The 13,617-nt window shown below is 40.3% G+C and overlaps 1 protein-coding gene across 1 annotated transcript; it reads left to right on the top strand.

Annotated features, from left to right (window-relative positions):
* Window positions 1-250: 250 nt before the first annotated feature.
* Window positions 251-3,746, top strand: LOC307126324 (putative nuclease HARBI1; the record flags this gene model as incomplete). Its single annotated transcript, XM_079816788.1, has 4 exons — window positions 251-337; window positions 2,262-3,092; window positions 3,267-3,455; window positions 3,741-3,746. The coding sequence occupies 4 exons, from the start codon at window positions 251-253 to the stop codon at window positions 3,744-3,746; spliced, it is 1,113 nt and encodes a 370-aa protein (XP_079672914.1).
* Between the last annotated feature and the right edge of the window lie 9,871 nt (window positions 3,747-13,617).

The following is a 13,617-nucleotide window of genomic DNA, read 5'->3' as shown; positions in this document are numbered from 1 at the left end:
AATTACATGCATGAATTTTATACATTTGTGAAGAAACGACTGTAAAAAAAAAATATTCTGACAGGATTTGTTGTCAGAGAATGGGTTCTGACTGGAAAAAATATTTTCTGAAGTAATTGTTGACCTTATTTCAAATTACATGCATGAATTTTATACATTTGTGAAGAAACGACTGTAAAAAAATATTTATTCTGACAGGAAAAAAATTGAAGTGCCAATGGTTTGGTTGCTGCACAGCATTTTTTCAGAGATGGAGATGGTGAGGCAGCATCGGCGTCAGGCTCGCAGGAGGAGGATTTTAATTTGTCGCCACCTCTGCCGTCAAAGACGTGGGATGGTAAGTAACGTTAGCGCTCGTATCATCCATTTAAAAATAATTACATCCATTATATTGTGTTAAATTGACCAGCACTGTTTAAACACACTTGACTGTCAAATAATCTTTGAAAAAATAAATTGTCAAATTGACCCACAACATAATAGGAGTGTTAAGCTTATTGACTGGTAGCATTCTAGCTGGCTATATATGAAGTAAAAATTACAAGGTGAATCACCAGTAAAAGGGAACGGCTTTAAAGGTCCCATGGCATGGCATTTTTCTATTATTTTATAATGTTTCCTGAGCTGTACTTATATTGTTAGTATGACTTTTACATCATAAAATGTCATAATTTAGAAATAAAAGGCATTTTTTCTATACTGCTGTTTGCCCTGTGGCTGAATGCCCTGCTTCAAGAGGCGTGTCTGCTGTGAGACTTCAGTAAAAACACCCACTGTTGTGATTGGCTGACATCTTTGCATTTTATATGAGCGGAGGGGGCGTGGTTTATCGAGGCACGAGCAGGCACGAGTCTGCCAGGGAGACGGATGGACCTGAGTTCACTTCACATCAGTTCTCAGCATGTCTGAACTGTTTTAGTTACAGCATATACTTTAGGTTATTAGTCTATTTCTAGTCGGAGGGACTGTCACTCATGTCAGAAAGTTAGTAACTTTAGTAAATTATGGATCAGCGCTGACTGGAGACGCGAACCGTTTAGAACGATTCAGTCCGATTTGGTGAACTGATTCGGTTCACTAAAAAGAACTGGTTCAAAAGAAAGATCGTTCGCGAACCGGACATCACGGAGACGGAGCGATTGCTAACAAAGTTATTTATAGTAACTACTGAGTTATGAGAGCGCTGTCAGTCAGCGCGAGTTTATTGTGTTTGTATCTGAGAGTTCTGAATAAACAGTCACACCGAGTCCGTCTCTTCATCATTATTCTACCAACTTTGTAACACATGCAAAGTACCATTACAGCTGTCGAGATGAACGAGTTAAAAGTAAGTGTTGATAATAGCATTATTTTTAAAATAAAATAAAAGCGTCAGTGACGCGTGTTGAGTACACAGCGCAAACAAAGACACAACAGCAGTAATCGGATGTAATCCAGTTTATTGTGGGGCTAGGCTGGCTAGCCCGGATATGCTCAAGCTTACCCCCCTTCTGCTTAATCTCACGCCGCGTTTGGTGCCCCCGCTGTGGGCCAGATGCAGTACTGGGGGTCGGGGATGTTGAAGGCCGAGCTTCGGCGTGTGTGAGGTTTATCTCTGCTGATGTTGAGCAGAAACTCATGACTGTATGCACATTTTAGAACCGATAGACGCGACGAGGACGTACAAAAACACTGACTCACAAGATATAAAACACGAAAACACCGTTCTGTCTGGAGAGAGAGAAGCCGCATTGTGTGCACGAATAATAAATAATTAGCTACACATCAGAAATCACTGATCACAGATCAGAAGGAACTGAAAAAAGACTTCTGTTTTCATTTGTACATCCAAACACTGAGAAACTGCCAGCGTTCACTCGTTCACAAGCAATGATGCAATGATCTCTCGACGAGCGTTTGCATGGGCGTGCCAGATTCTCTGGGCGGAGGAAAGGGAGGAAACCGTGCCTGCTTGGACGTCAAACCAGGAGACTTCAGGATTGGCTAGTCTGGCCTGTCATTTTCTCAAAGGCAGAGAAAGACAGCCACAACTCGGTTTTACACCGATCAACATTTATATCCACTTGGGGACAATATTCAGGCTAGGGGAACTCATATTAATGTTGAAAAACCTCATAAAATGAAAATTTCATGCCATGGGACCTTTAAATCCCCCCTCTGCAAACCAGTTGACCCAATATGTTTAATAGTTTAACAAACATTAAATAAATGGCACAACTGAAATTATACTTAAACCTTTCTCTCTTCTACATGTTGTACAGGCTCGGCACTACTGTGCCATCAATGCCACAGTGCCAGTACTGCAGCGGTACTATGGAGGGGAGGACACTCGGCCAGACTTCAGGTTGGGCAGAGAGGCCATGCAGCAGCTGATGGTGGCCCTGAAGACTGACAGGCAGCATGGATGGGGCCCGACCCTGGAGACACTCGTGTTCCTGTTCTGGCTGGCAACAGGTTCAGCCTACAGAGTTGTCTCCAGGGTCTTTAGCATGCCTCTTCCCACAGTGCACAGAATTGTCCACAAGATGGTGGATGAGGTGGTGGCTGTGCTCCTCCAATTTGTTCACTTCCCTCGAACACAGGAGGAGCTCCAAGTGGTTGGGGATGGTTTTGCTCGCTTGGCTAACCACCCAGCATTTGGTAAGGCAGCAGGGGCAGTAGACGGCTGCCACATTAGAATAAAATGTCCCGGCGACCTTGATGGTCACGATTACAACAACAGAAAGCTCTTCCCCTCAGTGGTGCTCCAGGCAGTCTGTGACCATCGGGGTCGCTTTATTGACATCTCTGTGGGTTACCCAGGAAGTGTGCATGATGCACGCATCCTTAAGAACAGCCCCATCTACACTAGGGGGACTTACCCTCCTCCTGGGTATTTTCTCCTAGCTGATGGTGGCTACCCATGTCTACAGGAACCCCTGGCCCTTATCACACCATATAAGAGGCCAGTGAGAGGCATGGCAGAGCAAAGGTTTAACTACCTTCATTCCAAAGGTCGCACAATCATTGAGCCTGCATTTGGAATGATGAAAACCCGCTTCAGGTGCATCTTTTTAGAAGCACTTGAAGTAAATGCACTGTTTGTCCCTAAGGTAATAAATCATTGCAATACTTCTGTGGTAAATTTCTTAATCAAATCATAGTATCCTACTCAAAATAACAGTTAATGCTTAACAACTGCTAAAGTCACACTATCTTCTGTGTTCATGTTTTTTTTTTTCCATATCTCAACAGTCTTGTATCCTTTTGCTCTGCCTTGTGCACAGGTGGTGACAGCATGTGCAATTTTGCACAATATTTGTGTTGGTGTCGGGGATGTGCTGGAAGAGGTTGTGGAGGAGGACAACCAGCCCCTTGTGGAGCTTGATGGTGGGGAGAGCCGGAGTGGAGCTGCGCTGACCAACGAGGTGTCTGCACTCCACGAGGCACCTCTTGACCATGACTATTTTTGCCAGGTGAATAATTAAGTGTGGACTATGACCTGCTTCGCTTACATCCAAGTACACACAACACCACCATTGGTAAACACCCATACAGTCAAGAAGGTAAATGAAATATTCTTAATGTACCAGTGATGTACTGTATTATGGTCCTGACCATAAAAGTACATTAAGTATATTTTATTTACCTTCAGTGATACAAAATTAAATATACTGCAACTGTTGTAGAATCATTTATCATCTTACATGACAGATTGGATAACCACTGGACTAACCTAAACATTCTTCTTCTGTTTGCAGCCTTGAAGCAACAGCAGCAGCACCGGCGTTGCTGTAGGCAGTGTGGCTGATGGCAGCTTGTGTTCTTCTCGTCTTGTTGTGTATATAGTTGTAAATGTTTAAGTTGTTGTAGATATGAGAATGTTGTTTAAATTAATTTTCTGCTTCATGTATATAGTTGTCAATATAGAAATGTTGAAATACATTTTTTTTTATGAAACAAAGATGTAAAAATGTATGTTTTTTGTAGAGCTTGGAATACCGAATTACAAAACGTTATAAATAAGTTGTAAATAAAGGTGAAGATATTGTTCAATACATTGTTTTGTTTTTCTATTGCAGTCTAAAGAACAAAGGTTTTTTAAAAATGGATATAGTTTATATTAAATAATTAAGGGGCAAAGACAAAACCAGTTCAATTTAATTTACTTTATTTTTCCGCCAATCTCTCCTACAGCAAAAAAAAGCGGTTTGATCTCTCTCTGGCCTCTGCTTCCCTCCTCTCATCTGCCTCCCTCTGGTATTTAATATCCTCCTTCAGTAGCTGTAGGATTGGATCCTCTCGCTCCCTTCTCCTCTTCTCTCCTCTGTGCCCTGCTCTCTCTTTGCTCCTGTCTCTCACTCTCTCCTCCTCATCCTCGCCTCTCCCTTCATCTACCTCTTGTGCAGTGCTTGGCCCTGGTTTTTCCTCTTGGATCGAGGCAATAAGGCAAGGGGGCGAGACTGCTGCAGACTGCCCTAATGCCTCGTCCATGAGGGCAAACCAGGGCCAATTTCCTGCCGTCGCCTTGCCATCCTCTGTCCCTTGACCTGTGGCAGGACACTTACATTCCTAAACAGTGAAGATCTAAAAGTTGTGATGATGTACTACCGTTCAAAAGTTTGGGGTCAGTACGATTTTAAATGCTTTTAAAAGAATTCTCTTCTGTTAACCATGGCTGCGCTTATTTTATTAAAAACACTACTAAAATCAGTTATAGTATTATATATTATTCCAGTGTAAATCAGCTGTTTTCTATGTGAATACACAGTAAAGTGTAATTTATTCCTGTGACCAAAGCTTCAGTGTCACATGATCCTTCACAAATCAGTATAAATGTGAGGATTTGACGCTCAAGAAACATGTATTATTATTAATGTTGAAAACAGTTGCTGGTCTGTCAGTTATACCGTTTTTTTCAGGATTCTTTGATGAATAGAAAATATGAAAATGTGTATGAATATGTTTGAAATATAATCTTTTTTAACATTATAAATGTCTTTACTGTCACTTTCGATCAAATTAATTATTCCTTGATAAATAAAAGTATTGAATTCTTTCCTCCAAAAAATTAAATTCTCACTGACCTCAAACTTTTGAACGGTAGTGTATTAGTACTATTGTACACTACACTGCATATACTTACTGGAAGCAGGCCCAAGTCTGTCAGGTTTACATCCAAGGCTTATTTCAAAAATCACAAGTTACATTAAAATGTGCATAAACAATTATTTCAATACTTGTCTCCCACCTTGTACTTGGTTTTTAAATTGTCCCACTTTTTTTTGCCTGGGCGTGGGAAACCCTCCCTCCGAGCCCCATCTTCACCAAAATAAGCCTATGTGAATGACGGGGGAGAAATAAAAAGATTACACAGCGATCACTTCTGAACATTAAATAATTTGCTTCTCACCGATATCCGTTGGCCGCGGTGTCTCTCCCCCCGGTAAACAGCTGCCTGTTGTCTACACGGAGACGTATGAACGCCTCCGTTTGTTCCTTGGTCCCTGTTATTAAGACGAGAAAGCTATTAATAATGCTGTGAATGGTATAATATTAACGTTAAATCACTGTGTACAACTTAATAGTTATTTATAAATGAAATGCCGGTGACGGCAACCAAGCTAATTGTTAAATGACAGGTCCGTTAGCCATCAATAACGTAATTTGTATATATTTGTATAATTTATAATATCAATACGGTAGTAATTTGTACAAGCATTTAAAGTTAAACTTTACTTATATTTACTACGGTTATAACAAATGTCCGGTAACGTAAATATACTTACATTTGAAAGCATATTGCCCCGTTAATGGTCCGACTCTGCCAACATTCTGTATTTAGATAGCAAAGCTGCGCGCATAGGATTGTGGGTGATTTGAGAACGCTAAGTGCGCGAAATCTACTCGTAAGCATCCTTTCCTGTATATGGCATATTTTTTTGAAAGAAAAAGGCCTCAGACCTTGGTTGAAATTCCGAGGATCCTCGACATTGGAACAGTCCTTCGACGGACGTCGATGACGTAGCATCCTCGAAATGCTGGCTTCCGAGGATCCTTCCTTCACATTGAGAAACGCCTACACTGTTCTTTTCCTCTCTAGGCAGGTATTTTTTTTAGGTTTATTTATCGAAATGTTCTTTTATATATTTGTGTGATGTTCTGTATTTCAATCGCGGCTTTAAAATGTTATGAACATTTTCCAAATGTTTATCCACCACATTACCTTTTATTTAAACCTAAGAATGCATTGTCAGTTCGTCTGTCAGTTGGCAGGCAGTTTTGGTCGTTTTATTAAAAGTCGTTACCGTGTGGAGTGTGTAAAATATAAGTTTTACCCTCCTGCTGACTGTCGTGCCCCTCCCAACCCATTCACACACACATAAATGATTCGACTATCGGTCGACTATAGAAAGATTCTGCAATTCTGATTTGAATGTGTAAATCATTAGTCGGGGACACCCCTACTGCAGACATGGCTCTTTGATTATGAATTGATAAGGTAGTAACAGTAAATATGATAATGCATCATCCAGAGGAGCTCAACTGATCCTTGAGCAGAGGAAAGGTTTGCAGATCTCTCTCAAATACTCGTAAAAACTGATCATTTCAAATATGAATAAGCAGTTTCCATGTAAGGTGACAAAAACAGTCACGAAATGAATAAACACTTTAAAATGTCATTTAGCAACTGAAACTAGTTTAAACACATTGTTCAACACATTACATCAGTTTTGAAAAGATTTTAAAAAAAAAAATCATATAAAGCCAATTCAGTTTTGAACACACATGACAGAAATCACAAAAACACATCTAAATACATAACCATGCCTGCGCAAGTTGTAAACGAGTTGTGGTTGTGGAGGAGGACAACCAGCCTCTTGTGGAGCTTGATGGTGGGGAGAGCCGGAGTGGAGCTGCGCTGACCAACGAGGTGTCTGCACTCCACGAGGCACCTCTTGACCATGACTATTTTTGCCAGGTGAATACACATTACATCAGTTTTGAAAAGATTTAAAAAAAAAAATCATATAAAGCCAATTCAGTTTTGAACACACATGACAGAAATCACAAAAACACATCTAAATACATAACCATGCCTGCGCAAGTTGTAAACATGCAGTTATTAATCAGTGTATTGTGAATTTGCCAAAAATTGAAACACAGGAGAGAAATTCAGCTCCACAGGCGAACCGCTCACATAAACCTTCACACTGCATTCCCTCGGTTAAAACTACACTTCTGCAGATAAAACACCTTTAACCTTGGCTCTAATGAAAGAGAACATACTCGAGCTTCTCATTTACACATTTGAACAAAACAGATCAATTAATCATCGATTCTTAACCTTTAAGACGCTTTTGAACAGGAGTAAACAAACACACGCCTTTCTCCCCTCAGATCTCCCGCGGACTTAAGACTCTAAGACCTTTAAGGCCCGGGTATACTTCGGCCGTCCGCGTTCGTGCACCGCCCGCATGACGTAATTTTCGTCACTCGGAGGGCTCGCGGCCGGCCGCACACCCCGTCCGCGCGCAGCCCAAATTTTGTGACCGCGCGGACGGTCCGCGTGCAACAGCGCATGCGCCAGCAGTACAGAAGAGTCCACTAGGTGGCAATAAACATAGTATTGAGCACAGTGTTCAGCCGTCGAAGAAGAGTGTGCAAAGACCGGTTTAAAAACAACACGCTTGGAAAAAAAAGAGAGAATTTTTGATTCTTCAGTGTTTCTTCCAAACTATGTAGCAATGGTGGATGCACTACAGTTCTTCTCCGATCATGCCCAGCGAATGTCCCGTTGATGACAGGACTCAGTGCTGCCCTCCGATGTCTGGTGGAGCATAGACACTTTTTTACTGCGCATGTGTCGAACGCGATCCTCCGCGCGCATCCGTTGTGTAGTATACTTTGAAAGACGCGCGGACAGGGCTGCGCGCGTGACGCGTCCGGGCGCGGTAAGTGAAGTATACCCGGGCCTTAAAGGCCCGGGTATACTTCGGCCGTCCGCGTTCGTGCACCGCCCGCATGACGTAATTTTCGTCACTCGGAGGGCTCACGGCCGGCCGCACACCCCGTCCGCGCGCAGCCCAAATTTTCAGATCGCGCGGGCGGTCCGCGTGCAACAGCGCATGCGCCAGCAGTACAGAAGAGTCCACTAGGTGGCAATACGCACAGTATTGAGCACAGTGTTCAGCCGTCGAAGAAGAGTGTGCAAAGACCGGTTTAAAAACAACACACTTGAAAAAAAAGAGAATTTTTGATTCTTCAGTGTTTCTTCCAAACTATGTTGCAATGGTGGATGCACTACAGTTCTTCTCCGATCATGCCCAGCGAATGTCCCGTTGATGACAGGACTCAGTGCTGCCCTCCGATGTCTGGTAGAGCATAGACACTTTTTTTTACCGCGCATGTGTCGAACGCGATCATCCGCGCGCATCCGTGGTGTAGTATACTTTGAAAGACGCGCGGACAGGGCTGCGCGCGTGACGCGTCCAGGCGCGGTAAGTTAAGTATACCCGGGCAAGAAAGAAGCGAGAGCGCGCAGCGGCAGCGCGCCGGTGACGTCACAACTGCAAGGCACATGCGATTTGAATATTTGAGGTAATTATTTCATTATTATAGTGTAAAACATTGGGGAAGTGACTGAATGCCCACATATAAAATTTGGAGAAATGCACTGTTAGCTAACTGTGTGATTTGTATATGTACATTTCTAAAAATTCATTACTTTGGACAATCTCTGATAACAGATCACTCTAAATTGTAATGATTTTTAAAAAAGTTATGGGGAAATTTCAATATAATAAAATATATTCTGACAGAATCTGTTCTGAGAGGAGGGTTTCTGACAGGAAAATGTATTTTCTGAAGTAATTTTGACTTTTGATTTTAAAAGTTATGGGGAAATATCAATATAATAAAATATATCCTGACAGAATCTGTTCTGAGAGGAGGGTTTCTGACAGGAAAATGTATTTTCTGAAGTGAGTTTGACCTCAAATCAAGTTATATTAATGATTTTTTTAAAGTTATGGGGAAATATCAATATAATAAAATATATCCTGACAGGAAAAAGTATTTTCTGAAGTGATTTTGACCTCAAATCAAGTTATATTAATGATTTTTAAAAAGTTATGGGGAAATTTCAACATAATAAACTATATTCTGACAGAATAGATTTAACACCCAGTCCTGACCCTGGAGGATCATGTTCTGCAGAGTTCAGCTCCAGCCAGTCCCAACACACTTTCCTGGACATTTCTAGATATCCTGAAGACCTTGCTTAGCGGGTTCAGGTGTGTTTAACTAGCCTAGCTAAACTTTGCAGGACATTTGCCCTGACATTAGCTCATTACTTTCATTGAAATGGATTCATCAACAGCTAGTACATCTTAAAACATAGAGCTCATGACAAATAATATAGATGGACAAACATTAAACGCAAAAAAAATAAATAAAATAATATCTTAAAAGAAACTAGGGAGTGGCAAACTTTGAAGTAGGGTTCAAGTTTGAATGAGCTGTATAGCTTCTCATACACAGATATGGCCTATTTATGAATACAATTCTTGCATTTATTTGTCATTTAAACTGATGCAAAAAGGGAGAGAGAGTAGAAAAGACTTAGTGTGCGTCTCAATCAGCTCCCTAGTCCAGAAGTCAATGGACTGACTGATCCCTGATCAGTGCACTGACTACTGACCAGAGGAGCTGACTGAGACGCCCTTATTATCCTGTCGCCCCCTCTAGTGGACAGCATTAAGTGTTACGGCCCTCAGTGCTCAGATAACGCAGATCAATGGGATTTTTGGGGAAAGTAAGTCTGACCATTTAGAAAAGATATAAGCGAGTCAGACCATCCGGAGTCAATTTCTCACAATAATAATGATAATAATAATATTAATCATCATCTTTAAATATATGCTGGCTTTATTAAGCCAACATAATAAAGAAAACTCAGAAAAATCGACCAATTCAGTATGTAAAAAAAAAACGTTATCGTTTTATTTAAAAAAAATAAAATAAATGTTGTCAGTCTTAAAGGGATAGTTCACCCAAAAATGAAAATTAGCCCATGATTTACTCACCCTCAAGTCATCCGAGGTGTATATGACATTCTTCTTATATGTAGTTATATTAAAAAGTTATATTACTATTAAATCATATTATATTAATAAGGTCCAGGCTCTGTTTCTGAAGTCCATAAAAAGTGCATCTGTCCATCGAGTAACTGCTCCACACAGCTCTGGGGTGTTAATAAAGGCCTTCTGAAGCGAATCAATGCATTTGTGTAAGAAAAATATCCATATTTAAAACTTTATCCAGCTGATCGCCTTTATTGATTATAATGATGCTCTAGATCAGTGGTCGCCAACCCGTCGATCGCGATCGACTGGTCGATCTTTATCACTGTCCCGGTAGCTCCCGATAAATTACCGAAAAATAATTAACAACATGTAACAAGTAGAATTAGGTACTGCTCCTTTAAGGCAGAACGCATGCACTCACTCACTCGCTGATGAGTGGGCACTGGGCAGTTCGTGGATGGAGCGCGAGCTATGAACATCGCATGTATGCATGTATTTCTGTTGCTCTTTGCACTGTTTATTTTCTGTTCAGTAACGCTGTTGTTAGTGGAGTGTTTTGCAAACTGCCCCATGTGTGCGTGGGATCGACGATGCTGATAATAAACCCCTGTGAAATATCAGATACGTGAGTTTTGCTTACACTTGGCTACAACCATTCAGGCCAGCTATTCGGCCTCTCTGTGTACGAGCGTTACAAACACATTATCAAGGCACGAAATAGCTACATATGCTCCCAAAATTTATTCTCTGCAACCTCAAAATTCGCACAGCACAAATCGATCGATGTTATAGTTAGATATGACAGCGCAACTGCAGCACACATCGCCGCAGACGATCAGCTGAATATCTCTTCAGCAAACTGACGCAAATTAAAGTAAAAGTTGCAGATGCTCAATACACAATCATCATCATCATTAAAGGTAAAGAAACTAATTGATCAGTTCTTATGCCACTCTCTCTCTCTCTCATTTCGCGGTCCTTGAATTAACTGTTGATCAATAAAATGTTGGTGATGTGAACTCATATACATGATGATGTGAACAGGCATATAGCGTGGGAATTGAAGATAGGATTTATATCCGTTTTGTGGAGACACATTTATGTGGCCAAGTGTAAATGGAATGGTTATAAATCAGATAAATATCTGATCTGTAAAAACACATGAAGTGGACCAGCCTAATAGGCCCAGCAAGATCACTCTTTGGGAAGCTTAAATTATTGGAAGAAAAATATAGACATTGAATTGGGGAAGGGGGGTTACATGAATGTATCCCTGAACAAAACTGACTGTCTTCAGAATAGTTTCTATGGCATTTTACAGCGGTACCCAAATAAACGCTTGTTTTCCATAAGCACCTCCTACTGTCAGAGAGTGAATTAGCATTTTTATTCAGTCCATCTGTTTTTGTTTTGTGCAGGTGTGTCTTATGTTACAATTTCACAAAGCTAAAGTCAGAGCATTCTGTATTTACTCTTAAGTCTTGAAATTATGCAATAATTTAAATAAAAAACAACTGCTCATGCTACATATGTGTATCTTTGTTTGGATCGTAATTAAAATGCAGTGGTTGCCTCACATTTCAAATGGCAATTTTTTTTAAGGTCAGTTTGGCCTGTTATAGAGCAAATAAATAACAAATAAATTTGCTTAAATAAAGGAAAAAAACGACAGATGGTCTCGGAAATAAAAAAAACCTCTGAATAGGTCATGAAAAATCTATAGGTAGATCTTGCCTTTCATCAAGGCTGAGGTCAGGGATCTTTGGCTTGAAAAGGTTGGTGACCACTGCTCTAGATGATCTTGTAGATAGAATACCTATAAAATTAATCTCACATTCAAATTTAAAAGTACTGCGAGTTTTGCTGAGATTATGAGTTTTGTGATTTAGTAAAAAAAACACAGCAAAAAGCATATTTGATAATAATGAAGTGAACTGCACACAAAGATGGGAATTTTTAAAGTTTAAAATGAGAGAAATAGCAATTAAACGAAGTAAAGTCATTAAAAATAATAATATAGCCAAATAAATAAGTAAATAAGTATTATGGATAAATTCAACATTTTAATGACTAAGGATGGTTTTTGAGAGGAAGAAGAAACAATAATAAAAATAGATAATATGTATTGAAATGGCTAAAGGGGCATTTGTAAGGTCTCGAGCAAAATGGCTGGAAGTTGGAGTTATTTCTTTGCTTTTGTAACTGCTCTGAGAGACACAGGTTGAGGATCCAAACGCAGCTTTATTGAAAGGGTAATCCACAATCATAGTCAAGAGTTCAGGCAAGGTCAAAACACAGACAGGCAGTCCAAACTAACAAACACAACAAGGCAGGAACACGGGCAAAAGAGTAAACCAAGAACAGGCAGATAATCCAAAAACCCACAGACAAGAAATCAGAGAAAACACTCAGAATTGCAGTTGTTACTCTAAATAAGACTTGACAGTGAATGACAGAGTTAAAGGAGCTGTATGTAGGACTGTGGCCAAAACTGGTACTGCAATCACTTTCAAATGACTGTAGAGCGGCGTATCCCCTCTCCCCCTCCCCTGACTCGAGGTTGCCAGATAGGCTGCAGGATCCAGCAGGAACGTAGGCTGCTACAAGGAGCTTCCAATGGCAAGTGACGAGTCCTACACAGTACGTTTTTTTTCTTTCTGTTAATTATGTTTATGCTTCAAGATGTTTTGTGAAGTAATTATAAATCGCAAAAATTTACTAATGCCGATTAGCCAAATATAATCGTAAATATGAACGCTCGTATGTGACAGTACATTCCCACATGAAAAAATACTATAGTAAAATTACAGCAAAGCTAAATAACATTAGCAATGGTCATACAGGTCAACTTGCAGCATGTTTTGTCCACTATATATGCGAAGAACGAATGAGGAACAATTTTTACCAAGGTAACGTTAGGCTACTGTCTCAAATACGTTTTCACATTGCCATAATAGGCGTGCTAATGTTGTTTTCCTCAGCGTCCCAGCATAATGACAGAGAAACGGGCTCTGATAATGCATTACTAATGTTAGCAATGACGACTCGCCGTTTTTATTTACCTAACAATTCCTTAACGTTACCTTTTCAATTCAATGACCCACCTCCTCCATCTGCGCTAACCTAACGTTACTTTGCACGAACATGCATAACTTTGTTCGACTGTCATGAATATTTCCATTAATGTCCATTTACATTAAGTACAAGTTTGCCAAACATAGATGAACCTTACCTGTACATGAGAAAATTAGCAACGTTGGCCTCAGTCTTCAAATTATTCTCTGTTTTCAGCTGTCTCCATCTTTCAAAGGCATCTCTTATACAAATCCTTGTTTTATTTTGGACACTGTCACAACGTTTTTCTGATTCATAACGAGGTCGTTTAGGTTTCGTAAAGTTAGACATTATTTATCCAAAAAGTTTGTAGCTGCAGCTGTGGTAACTAGAGCAGAGCTGGCAACCCGAATGCAGAAACACTACTGACTTTGTGATTGGTAGATAGGTGGAGGGTGGCGCTTCAGGCCAAAACACAACATGTCAACATCAACAT

Source organism: Gobio gobio, assembly GCF_949357685.1.
Source record: "Gobio gobio genome assembly, chromosome: 5".
Taxonomy (NCBI): Eukaryota; Metazoa; Chordata; class Actinopteri; order Cypriniformes; family Gobionidae; genus Gobio; species Gobio gobio.
Note: the sequence above shows the minus strand (reverse complement) of the source record. Positions and strands in the feature narration are given on the sequence as shown.